General features: G+C 40.2%; 1 protein-coding gene across 1 annotated transcript in view; it reads left to right on the top strand.

Moving 5' to 3' along the window:
- LOC144055132 (alpha-1,6-mannosylglycoprotein 6-beta-N-acetylglucosaminyltransferase B-like) overlaps positions 1 to 18,257 on the top strand; it is an 88,051-nt gene that overhangs the window by 56,548 nt on the left and 13,246 nt on the right. Inside the window, 2 exon segments of the mRNA XM_077570851.1 lie at positions 3,369 to 3,538; positions 16,325 to 16,456. Of these exon segments, the coding sequence (XP_077426977.1) occupies positions 3,369 to 3,538; positions 16,325 to 16,456 (302 nt within the window).

Below are 18,257 nucleotides of genomic sequence, written 5' to 3'. Positions count from 1 at the left end.
AAGAAATGACATTGTAGACGAATTACAATCAGTAAAAAAAGAAAAAGAAAAAAAAAGTTGTACCTCTGACGTGGTAGCATTTTTTTTTATGTAAAATGTGTTTCAAAAAAATCTTACGATTGGTTGGTTTTATTTATTGTATATATAAAAAAAAAATGTATAGATCTTTTGTTTATTTTATTAACCAGTTGTTTAATTTAATTCCATTCATCATACAATTATAAAAAATATATATATTGGATTGTCTTATTAAGATAAACAAGTCTAGATATTTTACATATTCATTTAAAATTTTTTCTTTCCTCTGTTTTGAAACTCAAATGTGGCAAAAGTGCTAAATGAACAAAGGCTGAGATGCATACAGAAAATATCTGTCGATGCGTGGGTGGACTTTACCGCATCAGACTGTGAAAAGTGTCTGGGAAGTAACTTTTAGACGCATAGAATGGAGACGTTAATAAAAGCCAGGGTCAACTTTCAGAATGTTATAGAGCGGGTATTTTCTATGCAAATTTCTGTTTTCATTGCTTTAATTCAGGACGTCGCGGAATCCATTCGAGGCTTAAAGAAAATGATACAAGACAGAAATGAGCCTGATTGCACAAACCACTTGCAGTGAGTCTGCTACGACTTTCGTGTTCTTTTATCAAGTGACCTTTAAAGCATCTTTTGGAAGCTGAATGTGTTTTGTGTCTTTAAGAGTCTGGTCTTTAGAGACTTGCCTGACTCCAGACTGATCTAGTCTAATCCACTTTGTGTGGAAGAATACGTTTCCAGGTGGAAATGAAGGGATTAATAAAAGTCAAATCTTTGGAGGATTTTGCCAAGGATGGGAAATGAAACGCTCCAATATGATAGTTCTAATAGACGGTGCCCCCATTTAAACGTGGCTATGTCAACCACATACCTCAAATAGATATCTGGTACAGTATCTGTTAATATCAGGAGAAGCCACCAAATGACGGAACTACCGCTTTACCACGTAGTCACCAAATCAACCGTAAGACTTTTCCATCATTCGATAATCGAATAATAAGGTAGGCAATTCTTGCTCAAATGATCCAGGTTGATGAATCACATCTACTTGATATTGAGAAGTGGCCAAGATTTTCAGACTGAAGGAAGATGAGAGAAGGTGAATTTAAGGGTGAAGTGCTGCTGTTTGACGGTGCCAGCTTGTGTTACCACCTGTGCATTTCCATCAAACTGACCTTCAACGAGGGTCCCCAACCAAACACACACACCATTATTAGTTTAGTAAGCGGACCAGGCCTGTGCGATAACTGTATTTATTCTAATTCCCCTTATTTTGGTCAAGCTATTACTACATATGCTATGCTCTGTCAAATCACCCGTCAAAGTTTTGCGGTATATTAGAAAAGTCCTTCCTTCATGTTGTGCTTGTTTATCACAGAAAACAAAATGATTTGATAAGTAGGACAAGTGATTGTTGAGGAATGTGAACATATTTAAAAAGACTGAAAATATCAGTGGGATTGTGTTGTTTTATACCTTCTTTTTTTTTTTTTTTTTTTTTCACCCCCTCCCCACTCTGCTCAGCGGCTTTGGCAGGTTTTGTGTTTGATCCTCATGAGACACTGGCAGCTCATGCCTCAAAGGTAGCGAGTCCAACACGCACACAATAATCCAAATAAATGATGGATTTCAAGTCTAATAATAATCCAAATGAAAAAGAAGCCTTTTTTTAAGCCTCAAGATTTTATTCCGATTGCCCAGTGAGCAAATATACAAGCAATCCTTAAATTGTGAGGTCTTAGAAGCAGTAAAACGACCGCACACACATTTGCAAGAGAAGTAACATTTCCATGTTTTTATGCGAGGAACTTCTTCCCCACTTTTTTTGTGCCGTGCCGCTTCACCGCGTGAAAAGTAACGGCGCTGCTGCCACGGGTTGTCACTCTTGCCATCTGCCGCCATAACTGTAATTAAATTTCACTTATTTTTTTTTTTTATGAAGCAACAGCTAATAGAGCCGGGCCTATTAAATCCGGGGATTTTTCCACGCCAGCTGGACTCTCGGCGGAGCTTGACAACACACAAACGCACACGCATGCACACTATTGTCTAATGTTTCATTCATATTTGGTGCATGTTTACAACATGAGCTAGAAAGTTGGGTCGTTTTTAGTACAGTGAGGTTGAACGCATTGCTTTGAAAAGAATGAACATTCAATTTCAACCCAGATGTAATGTTCTTTAAACATCTATAAATTAATTTAAAAATCTGTTTCTAAACATATTTATGCAGCCATCCAAAATAAATAAATAAACTTGCTGTGCTTGCCAGCATGTAATCAGAATTATTTCGTAAAGCAAGGCTCGGACATGGCCCGGTCCAATCCAGTCGGAAAAGCAACATGTTGCTTCCTTCTTGCTGGGATGTGATGATTATCCAGGCATGAAAAAAAAAAAAGTGATACTTTTTTACTGCATGCACGGATTGAGTCGGCTTGCGGATGCACTGAACTTGGTTGTCTAATTAGGTATGAAAGGTTATTCACTGGGAATTGCCAAAATAATTTTTTTCTATCAGAAATTCAAATTTTTCTAATCCCCCCAAGTCATTAAAACAGCACCGTAACTTGGTACAACAATTATATAAATACTTAATTAATAACAATATCTTTTTATTCATTCTGCAATTGAAATGAATGGTTGAAGATCAAGAGTTTACAAATGATCACAAAGGTTGGAAATGAGGCATGATAATATTCTGAAAGTGATTTTGTAATGGGCAAAATTGCATTTAACTCTTTGATTGCCAAAAACGTTAAATAACGTTTAGTAAAATCCTATGGAGGAGTGCCAAAGACGTTAAACGACGTTTTTTTTCAAAACAGAGGTGAAACTAACCATTTTCTATTGTTGATTACTGAAAAACGGAATAAGGTAGAAACAAACTTTTTGTTCTGATGAAAGATGAGAGTCCAATCTTTCATTTGGTAGTATGTGTGTTTCCATAGTCCAAACACATAATTTTCTATGGACCTTGAAAGATCAGTCAAAAATGCTTAAATCGGCTGGCACCCACGGCATCCCTTTTCTGAAAACGTCTGGCAGTCAAAGAGTTAAACATTTTAATTAGCCATGATTCAACTGTTGAGAAATGTGCACTCTTTTCTCACAATTTTGGGGGTTGTGTATATTCAAACATTGAACAGTGTTCACTTTAATTATTACATTAGCGAATATCATGGTTTTGATCAGGTTTACATAAAACTGTACATTGTCAGTACGGAGTTATCCACATTCATTTCAGTGGAAATGCAGAATTAAGTGCACCATGTGGGATCCTTCACCCGGTTGGCCCGAATCAGACAAGATTGTGCGCGTGTGCCTTCTCGCAGATCCTAATCCACGTGGGGTTTCTAACAGAGGAGTCTGGCGACGTTTTCAGCCCCAAGGTGCTCAAAGGGGGTCCTCTCGGGGAAATGGTCCAGTGGGCCGATATCCTCACCACACTCCACGTTCTGGGACACAACCTCAAGATTTCCATGTCTGTCAAGGAGCTTCAGAGGTGAGTCGGCGGGAACGTGTCGCACCCGTATTGCTGGACTATAAGTTCAATTAAGTTTTATTGTTATGGAGCCATTTGCCAGACTCTGTTGCATTGGGATAGTGATAAAGAAAGAGGGAGAGATGGGATGGAGCGGTGATCCCAAACCGGGGCGCCGTTATGAGGGGTGCCAAGGGAAATTATCCAATTTCAATTCAATATATAATATCTCTATACAGTACATGAGGGTTTCATATGCTTCTAACTGGAGACTGTTTTCATCTTACTATTTCCTTAAGAGTCACATTTTTTTTTTAATAAGTTGACACAGATTTCTTTTTTTAATATTGTAGCCACATGTCTGACGTTTGCAACAAAACAACTTGTATGAAAAAACAGCTTTAAAAATTCAGCCATCTTTTCAAGTGTGCTCATGCCTAAAGTCCCAGTAGAAATATTTGAAGCTTCTTGTTCACACAAATTGTGGCATATGAAAATATCCGGAATCAATGAAACGTCCCAATCACCCGTGATATATTTTTTTTCCCATTTGTGCACAAAATCGGGACTCAGATTTCGTTTTTTCATTTAGCTTTTTCGAATGAATATTGGGGAAACAAGTCAGTATTTCTTTTTCTATTTTTTAAATTATTATTATTTTTTTTTTTTTCAACAAATGATACCGGATTGGGGTGGATAATGAACTGCAGCTAGTACCCACCATATATGGCCTTGGATTGCTTGATGGGAACATCGCCCCTACCAACATGGCCGCCACGTACACGCACATCTCTGGGAAAACGTGTACCAGTTGCTAACTACTATAAAAAAAAGGGTGTTTTGAGTGGACTGCATTCTCGTTTGTGACAGTTGAATCCGGAGTCCGTTGTTTCCGGGTCTGTTAAATTAATTTCCCGCTGTATAAATTACAATTCAAATTCTGTACGTTTGATTCGTACAACAAAAAAAAAAATCTCTTGCATTCCACGAGAGAGATCTTGTGTTCTTGTGGTACCCTTTTCACACTTTGAATAGAGAGCGACTGCAGCACTAAACACTATTAATGGTATTAGTACTACTGAATTAATCATCGCAGATGTAAAAGAGTTTCTGTTTTTGGCTGCACCACTGGAAGCACAGATGAAAGAGGAAAAGGAACAACAGATGTTGGAGCCGTTCCGTTGTCTGCGGCGCAGGAAGTCGGCGGTCCCGCCGTATATAAATCACAGTGAACGGCATGCATTTAACTTAGCAGAGCTGCATAACTGCCGTGTTGAAAATGACCTTTAATGACAGCTGCGACAAGCAATCATTGACGTTTTGCAATCCTCCTGTCATCGGCGTTGTCTTACAGACTGCACTCCATGTATTAGATGTGCTGTGATCGCAAGCATCCCCGCTTCCGGCAGGGATTAGTCAACCGGTATCCTCTTGTTGATTTATTCGGCGCAATATTGATCCACATGGAAGTCCGCCGTGTCTTGTCTTTTTGTGTGCCCTGCGTCAGCATGCTTCCACGTTTCTGCCGACGTTTTCAACTTTTGTGCCAACATGCACGGAAGGTTGACGGATGGATGTAAATATACCTTGTTGGGGGGGGGACAAAATCCCTGTGGCTTGGCTGTGTACGTTCTATTCAAAATCAGTTTTCCGGCCCGAAATGTCATCAATCACCCGGCTTGTCGAGCCGCTCGCATCCTGATGATGGATGACGGATGTGCAGCGGTTCCATTCCCGATTTGTAATTTGGAGCAGGCGCAAAAGAGGACGATTCGCACATTGTGCTTTGGCATCCTTTGTTCAGCCTCCATCGCTTCAATAGTCTTTGTCTTCCTGCCACTATCGATTCTCGCAATGGCACTGGTATGAAGTTAAGATCAATATAATGACGTCTGGAGGGACCGCACACACTGTTGTCTGACTTACAAATTACACCGGAAGCCACAGTATTTATTCCCCCCGAACCTTGTCTTGCTCTCAGTGGACAATTTGTAGGCAGCAGACTCTCAACATGACACGGATGTTTGAATTCACACTTGAAATGAACACGCAATCTACACAATCACCGTGTGTGTGTTGTGGTCATTTGGAAGTGTGTCTCGCCGCCCACAGCAAGCACTCAAGAACCATTATCTTGCTATGATGTACAGTGCTGGTATTTATTTACAGTTTGTGAGTCAAACCAACTTGGCTGTTGACTTTTTTTTATTTTTTATTTTGGGATTGATGCACCGTGCCCAGTGTCGTGAAATGCTGTGAAGAGTGCACTGCACGGGTGTAATTGGCCACTAAGGGGGTGATTAGCGAGACCGTGCCCCGGCCCGTAGGGCTATCAGGTTGCTTGCGCCTTATACATTATGCACTGACAACACGCAGACATCTGCTACACTTTCAAAGTAAAACACAATCCTGCTGGATTTTTGCCACCTTTTGATAGTGACAGCAAAGAGAAAGATATTCAGCGTTTTTTTTTTTTTAAGTTAAGAGGATTCAGGACTCGTTGCTATTTTTTGAGACTTGCAACTGGACTCAAGACTTAACTTGAAGTCTTCTTACGAGTCTTGCAAGTTGCCCCTCTCTCGTTCCTTACCTTTCCGCGCACCTGAGCGATGTCCAATGCTAATGACGTAGAGTAGGCAAATGCAACAACACATAAACAAGTCCAATTCTTGGACTTGACTTTTTGGCTTGGAAACTAAAGACTTGGACTTGACTAGAAACTTGCTCCCATGGCAGGATTTTACACAAACATTACACAATTGATTTAGAACTTTGCCGCAGAGTGGCACATGTTCATCTTGGTGTCTTGCTAATATCTGAAGCCCGTATCCCACTGAGGGTCGAACGGGTTGCGACTGTTAGCGAATGGTGATTTCTCGCAAGGGTTCTTTCAGGGTCACGTACGCCCGCCGAACGTTCGCCAGACGTTTGCAAACCGTGTTCAAAAGTGCGATTGTTTTTTTAGTTGACAATTAATTAATTGTGGTGTCGTAGCACAAGGTAGGCCTTTTTTTTCCTGGGGACTTTGAATTAAATAACTAATGAATTGTGGGATTTGCAGCTGTCGACAATACCTTGTTTATGGATTCATATACATTTCTAAAGCTTGAAATAAAAAATTCTGTAAAACAGCTGCCTCATCCGGTCTCAGTCTTGCTCTTGACATGGTTTCTCATCACCTCGGTTTGGTTCTTGACTAGGCCTCATGTGACCATGGTCTTGGTCTGAACTTGGACTTGATCTGGCCTCATCTAGTTTTTAAACACAGTCTCATTTTGACTTGGTCTTCGACTTGTTCTTGACACAGCTGCGTTACCTTGGTTTTGAATTGGTCTCTAATCCTCAAAGACTTTGCAATAAGCCTCACTTTTAGGGATCTTTACAAGAAAGCATGTTAGCATTGTTGTACTTTCTACTAATTATGATGTCCCTTGTGGTGTATAAAGCATAACAGACCATAACCAAGCTACATAATGACTAGAAAACCTTAATGCTGCATCCCGGTGTTTAATAATGCACTATATTTCTTTAATAGGTTTATCTCATTCTCACGTCTCCTTAATGTAAGAGTGGCTGGATGAGAAGAAAATGTGCATATGTGCAAATCTGTATAGGAGAAGGCAGCGAAAAGCAAGGTGCTGCGTTGGCATCCTTTGTATTTTAAATGTGCAAATAATGCATCTTTGTGTCGGACAATCACTTGTACCCGTGTTATGCTTTTTGGACCATCCTTCATTACGCTCCGGAGAGGATTGCACTTGCTCCTTTTAACTAACGTGGACATCGCTGGACTTTTTTTTTTTTTTTTTTTTTTTGGGGCGCCTTCACCTTTTTGTGCTGAATGCGCGTTCCTAACAATGCGGTCTCACACAGAGTAAACGTGATGGAAATGGGGCTGCTGCAAATTAGATTTCATGGGCACCCTTAGATGGATTAGTGCAAAGGCGAGGGGAGACAGAGCTACACCTGCTCTATATCATACTCCAGCTGCTCCAGTTCCCGGACAACCGGACTCAGGTGGACGGTGTGCTAACTCATGTGTTTTTGTTTTTTTTGCTAACAAAATCATGCGGCTCCCTCGTCACTTTTTTTTTTTATACATTCAGTACACTCCCATAAGCACTACTTAAAATGCCCGTTTTCAATCTTTTTTTTTTTCAATGTTTTCACGTACAAAAAAATGTCTACAAAAGCCTGCTAGAACATCTGAACTTGATTTGGGGTTCATTGGAGGCACTCTAATTGGTGGGGATTCATAAAGTACTGCACTTGTGTATTTATCTTTAAAAAAAAAAAATTATCAAATAGATCAACTTACATCATCACAGAGGATTAGAGACTTCTTTTTGTCATTCCCTTTTCATCAAACATTTGTGTTGCTTCTTGCTTCTTGCTTCTATCAATATATTTGCAGGAGCTTCCATCTTCTCCACCGCACTTTTCTTACCTCCACCCCCACCTCCTACTGTTCTGTCTCTTTTGTTTCCTCGTCTCTTTGGAACTGGTTTGGCCAATTGTTTCCCTTCAAGCTCAAATCAATGTGCTTGTTAACAACATCCCCAATTGTCACAGCTTTTCATCACCTTAAGTCTCGCCTGAAACATTTTTTTTAGACTGTATCCAATACCTCGGCAATGTATTAAAGGATCTGCATCTATATTGTCATTTTTATATGTTTTTTCCCATACTATCCCAACATGACGACGGTGAATTGACATGCATGCGCTGTCAACACTAAAAATGAACACTAAGATCATTACTGGATTGTTAGCTCAATCACATAAAGTCATCTTTATTTATAGAGCGCTTTCAAACAGTCTTTGCTGTCACAAAGTAAGATGGATGTAAGTCTTTCGACCAGACGATCCGGGTTCGAGTCTCAGTTTTGTATTTATTCATTTTTTTCGCTATCGGACATGGCCGATAGAGGTTGCTAAAGTACAATGCGCAACACTTGGTCGTATTTTGGTGCATGGAAAAATGACCAATAAAGACGACTCTTGGTGTTTTCCAGTTTTCACTCTAGTAAATGAATAGATTGCCACGTCTATGAAATTGGTTGTAATTAGGACACCATGATCTTGATGGGCATCCCTTAGCCACGCAGCCCCAAATTGGTTTACTCTAAGCGAGCATGAAGGAAAGCCCCACACGCTGCCACAGCAAATAAAGCGAAGACTCTGTACTGCATGCCTATAAGATTCTATTTGTCATCATTCCCTTTCAATCTTTTTTTTTTTTTCTGATGATGAGAAGCAGTGGCCAAAAGTGCTCCAGTGTTGGAAAGGCTCCTGGGCCTGGGGACACATTAAAGTGAGCGCCAGTAAAAAAACAAAACAACATTATCCATTCATCAGCCTCCTTTGCTGTTTTAGCTGTATTTGTTATGAGATGTTCCCTGGAGGAGACGGAAGAGGAGATGATTAAAAACAACAAGATTGAGACGCGCAGGCACACGTAAGTGTAATCGCATGGAACTGATGTTTTACGGTAAGAAGGGATCAACCATGGGCTTCGTTTTGTACTACAGTATTTGCATTGTATAGCGTTTCCATGATGAGCATCCCGACGCATTACACTGTTAACGGTATTTGTGTGGTATAGCGTCATGTCTTGACATCAACATTCATCTTTTTTTTTTTTTTTTTATTCTGGAGAGCTCAGTACTGTTCATTCGGTAATTTTACCGATTTGACATGTCATCATCATTGCTCTCTTTTTTTTCCTTTTTTTTTTAAACATTCATCATTTCATTGAAGCCGTTTCGGAGCAATTTTTCGATATCAAGTGTATTGAAAAAAAAAATTGCTCAAACAGCTTCCCGTGTTGGCATAGAAAGATCCCAAGGCAATCTCCTAATTACAAGCCACCGTCTCTTCCAAAGGATTCCGAAGCGCTTATTTTACTCCAACCGGCCGTCAGGTCAATTTAGGTGAAAAATTGTGCTCCGTTCCCTCAGTCGATTGCAGCTTTAACATGCTTGATAGTCTGCAACACACATCAATATGGAGTCGCTTCTTGTAAGTGCCTGTCATGCGTGTTGGGGGTGAGTAACCCACTCGACTTGACATGACTCGCTGATGAGTGTGTTTTTTCCTCCACATGCTTTTTAGTACACTCCCACTTCATCCGCCCGCTCCATCGTTTAACAGCTTTCATCTCTTCACGAGGGTTTGTGGCAGCTCGCAGAGTGAATTCATATCATACAGTATCGAAGACTATGATATGCTAAAGTGTCTATCGTCCATCCTCAAATAGGCGACCCCCCGCTCTAATGGGCGCCATGCCTCAATAATGACTGTCATTGGGAGTGTGGGCCAGTTGACGGAAAGAAGAAAAAAAAAAGTCTCCCAACTCCACATTTAATAGGAGACGTCAGTAAGTAGATACTTTTGATTATTTTTACTCATCCACCTTCAAATAAACACCTCACCCCCTATTAGGCGCCCCCATTTTTCAGCTCAGGAAAACATAAGTGGGTTAAGAGCAACCTTGAAATAAACACCTTTCCCAGATACACTCACGGAAATATTTCAAGCCTAACTTAAGATTTATGGGGGGTTTTTACATGACAAATTCGCATTTACTTTATTTTCTAGATCTTTTTTACACAAACCTAACAAATAAACCTTATATGATACATATAGTCTATTTATTTTTATTTTTATTTGAAATGCATAATCCTAAGGTTTATGTATTTAGTATTAATGAAGTATAATTACTCTAAATTAATTATAATAATGAGAGTATTTATTTAAATTACATTAAGTATATTGTTTGAACTGCATAATGATCAGGTTACTCGGTACCTATACACAATAAATATACTGCTATATGGAAAAACACTTTTTTTGTTTTTCCATTTTTTTTATATTTTTATGTTGTTGGGATAAAACTGAATGCAGACATCCTAAAAACGTTTACAAAAATAAAGAGTAATTATACTTTTGTTAATACTAAATACATATAAACCTGAGGATTATGTAATTAAAATAAATAGGCTTTATTAGACTAATGAAAATGTATCATATACGTTTTTTTATAGGTTTGTGTTGGAAAAAAAAAAAAGGTAATTTATGTTGAAAAAAGTTAGGCTTGAAATATTTCTGTGAGTGTAGAAGCTTCCACCCTCCCTAAAGAAATATTTAATTACGTTATTATAGCCGTATTTCCAAATGAAGGCCTCCTCTTTAAAAAACCCTACCACACAAAATAAATGCCTTTCCTCAAATAGATGCCTCGTTTTACATCACGGGTGTGACGAGTAATATAGAAACATGTTGACTGCAAATCTAGAGAAGACAGCCGGCGGGTCCTAAGTGCTGACAGGGTGAGGGAACGGACTCCTTGCGCTTCACCTAATAACCTGTTTCTGACATCCCCCAGTTACAGTTTGGAGATGACACTAGTACTCACTCCAAACAGTAACACAATTTGGTTTTTCGGAAAATTTTCCCCTCAAGAAAATATCAAATATTATCGTGGTGCCACTAGCTGGCTGTAATGACATTTTCCAAGTGAGTGTACGAGTGTGATGAATGGGGGACTGTGCTGAAAAGATGAAAAAATGAGAACAATATACAAATGGCCAACTTGAACAGCAAAAGGCTACATTTGATGTCAACCGCTTTGTCGTCGTCGTGGTGTATGTAAGTTTTCTCTCATCTTTGAATCGCTTCCTCACTCCTGCTTTTGTCTCTTATCATGAACACATTTGGTTCAGTCGTCTACTCCTGCCTGCTCATTTTCTTCTCCTTTTTTTTTTTGTTTTCCCTCCATTGACCTTCCAAGTTTCCTTTTTCACCCACCCACACCCACCCTCGCATTTCGCATCTCTCAACGCCACCCCCTCTGCACCGTAGCTCTCCATCTGACAATTTTATTATCTCTGACAGGAGTGTTTATTTTATTTCATCCCCCCCCCCTCCCCGCCCTCGCTCTTTCATCTCAGATTCATCCCCTCCACTGCCGCTCTCTCTCTCTCTCTCTCTCTCTCTCTCTCTTTCCTGAATTGTTTTTCATGATGCCTCCAGGCTGCCTGATCCACGGCTACCTGCCTCGCTTGATAACTGGGGCCTGTCAGCAGGGGTGCTCTGTCTGTCTGTCTGTCTGTCTGTCTGTCCGCGTGCATGCGTTTGTGTGTTTCAATTAAAATGAAACTTTGCCATGCATACAGATTGCTATCCCTTTGGTGTAATCAGAGGTGCATGTGGAAATGGATGATTACACGCATGTATGAGTGTTAGATTATGCTCACGACTGGGGATGAGTGTGTGAGTGTGTGTGTGTGTGTTGTGTGTGTGTGTTGTGACTATTACCGATTCAGTGTCGTAATAGGAGCGTGTTGATTTGACATCATTTACTTTTTTCAGGCAGTGGTTGTTCCGGCTATCTCTGCCAACGTGCACACATAAACACACATCACTTAGGCTTCGGTGTTTTGCATTACATGTGGCACCGACATTTTGTGAAATTACACATCAAATGCAATTCATTACACACAGCAGCCGTCGCTTTTAATTTGAAAATAATGACAGTGTTCTTCAACCAAATTCGCAGTTGTTGGTTTCTGGTGGATTCGGCTCCTTGTCAGCAACTTGTGCATAAAGTTCCAAAACTTTGCAGGTCAAATTAAGTTCACCTGTAAAGGTTGGAGTGCACTTTAGGTTTACCCAGACATTTTACCTGAAAGGAAAATATCACTTCACTTTTTGTGAGTCATGTAAAATTCATAGTTAAATAAAAATAAAAAAAAGTGCATCCTGCTGGTTATGGATGTCCTACTTGTGCAGAAGATGACATTTTGCTATCTATCACTAAAGTAGACATAAAATGGCGGCGGCAAATTGAATGCATTCAAGCTGTATGTTTTACCTTCTAATCTATTTCTCAATTTGTGATCAAATAGCCCTGACGTGAGCCCTGCGGTCTAATAATGAAGCATATCAGGGGGAAAAATATATATATCTTGGTCAGCCACAATCAATGTAGACCTCGTTATGGCTCATTTGGTGGCTTACAAAATGGCTCCTGAAGAGATCACATTGTACACATTAAAATGACAACACTTGAACGCTGCCTTCAGCTTTCAGCTCATCACTGAAAAGTCTCATATACTGTGGACTTTTTTTTTCCTTCTTTATTTAATTGTTGGGGAGGAAGAAAGTTTCCTTGGGGTGCTCTGCAAAGGGTCTTGCAAAGTAATTGGAAATAAATTGCCATATATATATATATTTTTTTTTTAATTAACCAATTATTAAAATGAACCAATTACTCCTCCGACCTTTACTTTGGGACAATTAAGAGCTCTCTGATTGGTAACTTTATATCACATACTGTGAATCTGACAATTCTGCATCACTTTGGGTAAAATAAAAGACGTATTATTACAAGAACAAAAAGGCGTATATTCTGAGAATGAAGGTCTTGGTCAGGATGAAAAAAAGTGTGAGATTATTCCTCATAACATTACAATTTAGAAATGAATTGGAGGGTTTTCCCCCCCCCCCCCCCTCAAATTTATTCTTATGGCATTTAAGGGGGCATGTGGTAGCTGATGTTAGGATTATGAGGGGGTCTGAAAAATTCATCCTCTGTTTGGCATCAACATTCACAGCACGCTCTTGTGTACTGTACCATCAAAAGAGTTAGTTGCATTGTTGTTTCATTCCACACTTGACTGGCTGACAAAAACACAAATATTTACCTACTGTATAACAAAAGCCAATGTTTCATATTATCCATAATTGAGGTAAAGGTTAATTGATTGCTAGTCACAAACGCAGAGAGGAAGAAGTCATTTAGCAATTTGAACCGACAGCACAATGCTCTTGAATGACCATCGGCCGACTCGCGTTTGGCGCCATTTCTTCACCTGCCACTTTTACTGAGCCCTTGTTGAGCACGGTAGCCCGGAGACCTTAAGAACCTGGATAATTGGCCTCCTCTGTGGCCCAGCGTGGGGCTTGACTTGTGCCTGCCACAAATGCCACCCTGAGTGTGTGTTTGGCAAATCTCAGTCGTTTGGACGAGACAGAATTTAGCACATTTTACAGACGGCTGATATGCATAATGGCCGTGTGCAGGTTTGTCATTCATCCAAGTGTTTTTTTTTTTTTCTCGTGTGCCCCAAAAAAAAAACAAAAAAAAAAAGCAGCTCAGCCCAGTTTGTGTGTTTGTGTCATCTTTTGCCATTTAATTAAATGGATATGCTATTTATTGATTCCAGATTTTTTTTTTTAAATATGTTTTACTATGATATAAACTTACACTATATTGTACTTTGTTGAAAAAAATACCATATTTACATAATCTAAAAGAATTAAACAGAAAAGTTGCCCAAAGAGTTATACTGTATATGAGTTGATGTGTTAGCATTAGCATTAAGCTAGCAGACTCAATGCTTTGTGCTTGTTTTAAATACACATGTAATTCTATCAGTCTAATGTTTAGTTTGACAGTCAACGTCAAATAGTGGCATTAAGCATCTTGAAGCCTCTTTTTTGAATATTTTTTCGTTATTTGCCAAAGTACTGAGTTGAGTAAAGTTCACTGCCACCATACAGTGTTTGTATCTCAAATTTGCGCTCGCAAGTCAAAGCAAAATGAGCGAACGACAACGCCTGTAAGTCGGGGGCACTCTTGTCTCACGGCATCGCTGTATACGCTTCCATCACTGTGCGGACGACGTCACAAAGCAAACTTCAATGTCATCAAATTATCACGAGCTAACAGTGCTAATGCTAATCTGTGAATCCACTCAACCTTGCTTGCCTTTTGGCATTGAAATGGCAGCAGGGGTGTTGCACCCGGGGAATGCGTGTGTTTCTGCATGGTAGTGGTTATGACAGTGCTTGAAAGTGGCTCTGGATATTAACCCAGTGTCGCTGATCATGTCATGGGCGGGGAAACTCTTGTGTGGGGCCTATTATGTAAATTAGCTCACTCACAGCCACATTCTCAGAATTTATTTTCGAACGTGATCCCTCCAGAAACCCCACTATTTTTATACAAGCAATTAAAAAAAATCTAATTTCCATACTCTGTATTAGTGGAATCGCGTGCGAGCAAAATATTTGGTCCATTCCCAAATGGAACGTTGAAATGTGGAGGTTCGACTGTATGGCGTAATGTGTTTGGACATCATTCCCTGGCCTTGAACAAAGTACGAAAGGCTTGTTTACTCTCCGCCATGCTCTTAACAAAAAGCAAATGGAAAAAGAGTTGTGGTTTATTTTGCACACCACTCACCTTAAGACAGGTATTCAATGCGGTTTCATCAGCTCCAGTGCCTTTCAGTGCTCACCAACAAATAGAAGAACAGACTGCCAATGAAGAGCAAAGAAATAAGACAGCGTTTGTGTGCCGTTTTTCATTCTTCTCTTGATTTCTTTTCTTACGTTATTCATGCGTTATCTTTCATGGTACAGACTTTTTGTATGTACTAACGAGCTGTCCCGAAAGTGGTATACTCGATATGCAATAGAGTCCACCTTGCCTGTTTACACGCAGCCGATCCATCCGGTGTGAATTTATGTAGCGTTGATGCCATGTTTTGTGGACAAGAGGCGAGTCAGCAGCAGCTGTGTTTGCATACGCACAAAAACACAGACTGGCCGACAACACATCCATGGCGTTTCCCGCCATTGGTTGACCATCTGCTGCTGCTCGCAAGGTACCACCCAGCCAGGTCCTCGTTGATACTCTCTTTTCATCTTGTTTGTTTGTGTTATGTTATGCCAAAGGCCGGTGCCCTCCCGGTTTTGCTTTGATTGAACCAAAAGCTCCGCGCCGCCTCATAGAGAGAAAAAAAACATGCTTTCATATCTTTCACGAAATTTTATTTTGCAGGCTGCTTGGGAACTTCACAGGTGAAACAATTAACACCGCAACATACTTTTGACCCTTTTTGACTGTGTAGCTACCCGGCTTAGCTCGGTTCTGCTCTTTACACATGGGTTCTCAGTTTTTGACATTTTTGAGGTTGTGAAATGTGACATGTAGCAATTATAGAAACCAGAAATTCTATGCAAGAAATTCACTGTAAAAGCCTGCCGCCAAAGCAGTTCAGAATCAACATATACCTAATAACAGTTGAACTAGAGTTGCTCTTACTAACCAATCAGAGGATGGAAAAATGCTGATGTAATTTTCTGAGATGAATATGACATCTGAATGGTTAACGGAGCAGTCCCAATGTTAATATAGTTTGCAGTACGTTACATCGGCCAGCATTTGAGGTCCAGATTTAGATTAACACGGGAGAAATCTGATTGGACCCAAAGTCTCACATCCACATTATACGTACCGGAAGCGACATATTCAGTTGGTCTCCTCAGCAGCAGCCAATCAGCAGGGCCGTGACCCGAAGGCAATTAGCCAATCACCTGTCTTGTCAAATATTGTAAATCTACATACGACAGGAACTTTGGGCTTCCAGCCATCCCTACGGGACGATTTTATTTAGTCACACATTCTGTCTCTCATGCCAGCCTCAATTGTTCTGATGCCGCAATTGTGCTTCGTTCACCCAAAATGCACCAAACAGCAAAAAGCAGTAGCCCTGGTGTAATAATGCTTTTTCTGTTGTCAGCAAATCTGAGGGAAAGCAACACATGCCTGTAAGGCAGTAAGATGCGATAATTGGATTATCAAGATGTCGGATTTATGTAAAGCAAAAAAGCGTGTACAACAAACATGATTACAGTACACAGTTGTAATAATGAACTCTTGTATGTTTGCTTGTCGTTTCCTATTTTATTCGGAGTCGTCATCTCCCTTTGTAAGAATGTGTTTTGTGTTTTGCAGCTTTCTGGGTGTGCCCCCCGGCAGAGGCAGTTGCCCGCTGACTGGCCCTCTGCCTTTTGACCTCATCTATACCGACTACCACGGCCTGCAGCAGATGAAGCAGCACATGGGGCTCTCGCTCAAGAGACACAAGTTAGTTCCTCCGCTACCTTAAATCTTCTTTTAAACAGAAATGAATGGGAATGTTGATAATCCAATCCAGCTTCTGGTACTTGAAAGTCATGTCTTTTTTTTTTTTTAGTTGCTCCTTTTAACTCCGGATTTCCTTGCGTCCGGGCTTTATTTTTTACTGGCCCAAATTTATCGGAGCCATAGATTTCTTTTCTTTTTCTCAGTTTGTTTGTTTTCCACTAACACTTCCAATTCCATCACTTCATACTTCATTTTGCACTTACTATGCTCTCCCCAAATGTTTGTCAACTCGCTAACTAACACTGTGTGCTATCTGTTAGCGGCTGCTAAATTGTGTGTTCCCTATTTCCAGTTCTAGTAAATCAGGTCTTAAAATTATTCTGTCATCGGAGCTATTCTTAGACTAGTTTTGTTGTTTGAATGTTCTTAGGGAAGTTTTAAGCAGCAGCAAAAAGACATGACATAGCATGCCTGACAAAAACAATATCCTTAAGATTACAAAAACGTGTAAGTGCTCATGTGTGTGTGTGCGCGCGTGTAATGCTCGCACGTCTCCGAGTGCGCCTAACAGCTTTTGGCGTTCCCACAGAGGTGGAACATCCTGGAAAGTAGGCCACAACAGCCATGAGACCACCGGAGCAAAATCCTTTCAGTAATACAGTCTTCATCATGTTTTTTAGCAATTGTTGCAATTGACATTTGTTCTTTTGTGGCGAGTGCGCTCAGCAAAGTAGAGGCATGATATATGACTACAAGGCCAAATGCCAAAAGTAGAGCAAAGCTATATACAAACAAATAGGAGAAATGAAGGTGGGGATGTAACAATGGAGCCCCAAAAAAAAAAAACAAAGTCGTCAGCTGGGACATGTCTGGTAGCAAACAACACACAACCATGGAAGCCATGACATGTATTTTTAAAATCCAATTATAAGCATTACAGAGGACAGTCTTTTTTTCTTCTCCCCAGAACACAACACGTTTTGCTGTTTCTCTTTTTCTCACAATGTGTGTGTCTCGTGTACACACACACACACACACACACACACACACACAGTCGCACTTAAATAGCACATTTCCCCCAGACTATATGTCAGCGCACAGCAGCAGTCTGAATCTAATTGCTTGCTGAGGACAGCAGTCCTACGTTAGTGTTTGGAGTCCTGATTTGTGCTTTCGCTAACATCATGTGACAATTAGTTTGGAAGAGAAGGATGTGTAGCACTCCATCGATATACATACCAAATGCACCCAGATCTATTGGAACATTATTTTGGCAAATTCTTTCCTGTGAACCACTGCTCCATCGCGGTTCACCTTTTTGCTATATTGTGGATGTTTAAAAGATCATTTTTGGACGGTTGGTAGTAAGTTACGCGCCTTGGGTGTAGTATCACGTTATGCCGGAATATGTCGGGCGACACTGAGGTCTAGTGTAATAGAAGAAGAAATAGTAGTGGAGGTCCCGAACTAAACTCATTCTCACAGAGTCGTTATAAGCCTGTGTGTAAGTTTGTAGCAGTAGCCGTCAATGCTAATCTTTGTTAGCTTGTCTATGTTGCGTATTGACATCAAGCTAGCAGACTTAAAGACTTGACATGCCTGTGTGTAAGTTTGTAGCAGTAGCATTCAATGCTAATCTCTGTTAGCTTGTCCATGTTACGTATTGATATCAAGCTAGCAGACTTAACGACTTGACATGCCTGTGTGTAAGTTTGTAGCAGTAGCATTCAATGCTAATCTCTGTTAGCTTGTCTATGTTGCGTATTGATATCAAGCTAGCAGACTTAACGACTTGACATGC

This window comes from Vanacampus margaritifer, chromosome 7 (genome assembly GCF_051991255.1).
Source record: "Vanacampus margaritifer isolate UIUO_Vmar chromosome 7, RoL_Vmar_1.0, whole genome shotgun sequence".
In the NCBI taxonomy this organism is placed as follows: Eukaryota; Metazoa; Chordata; class Actinopteri; order Syngnathiformes; family Syngnathidae; genus Vanacampus; species Vanacampus margaritifer.
The sequence above is the reverse complement of the archived record's forward strand: the minus strand, read 5'-3'. Positions and strand labels throughout refer to the sequence as shown.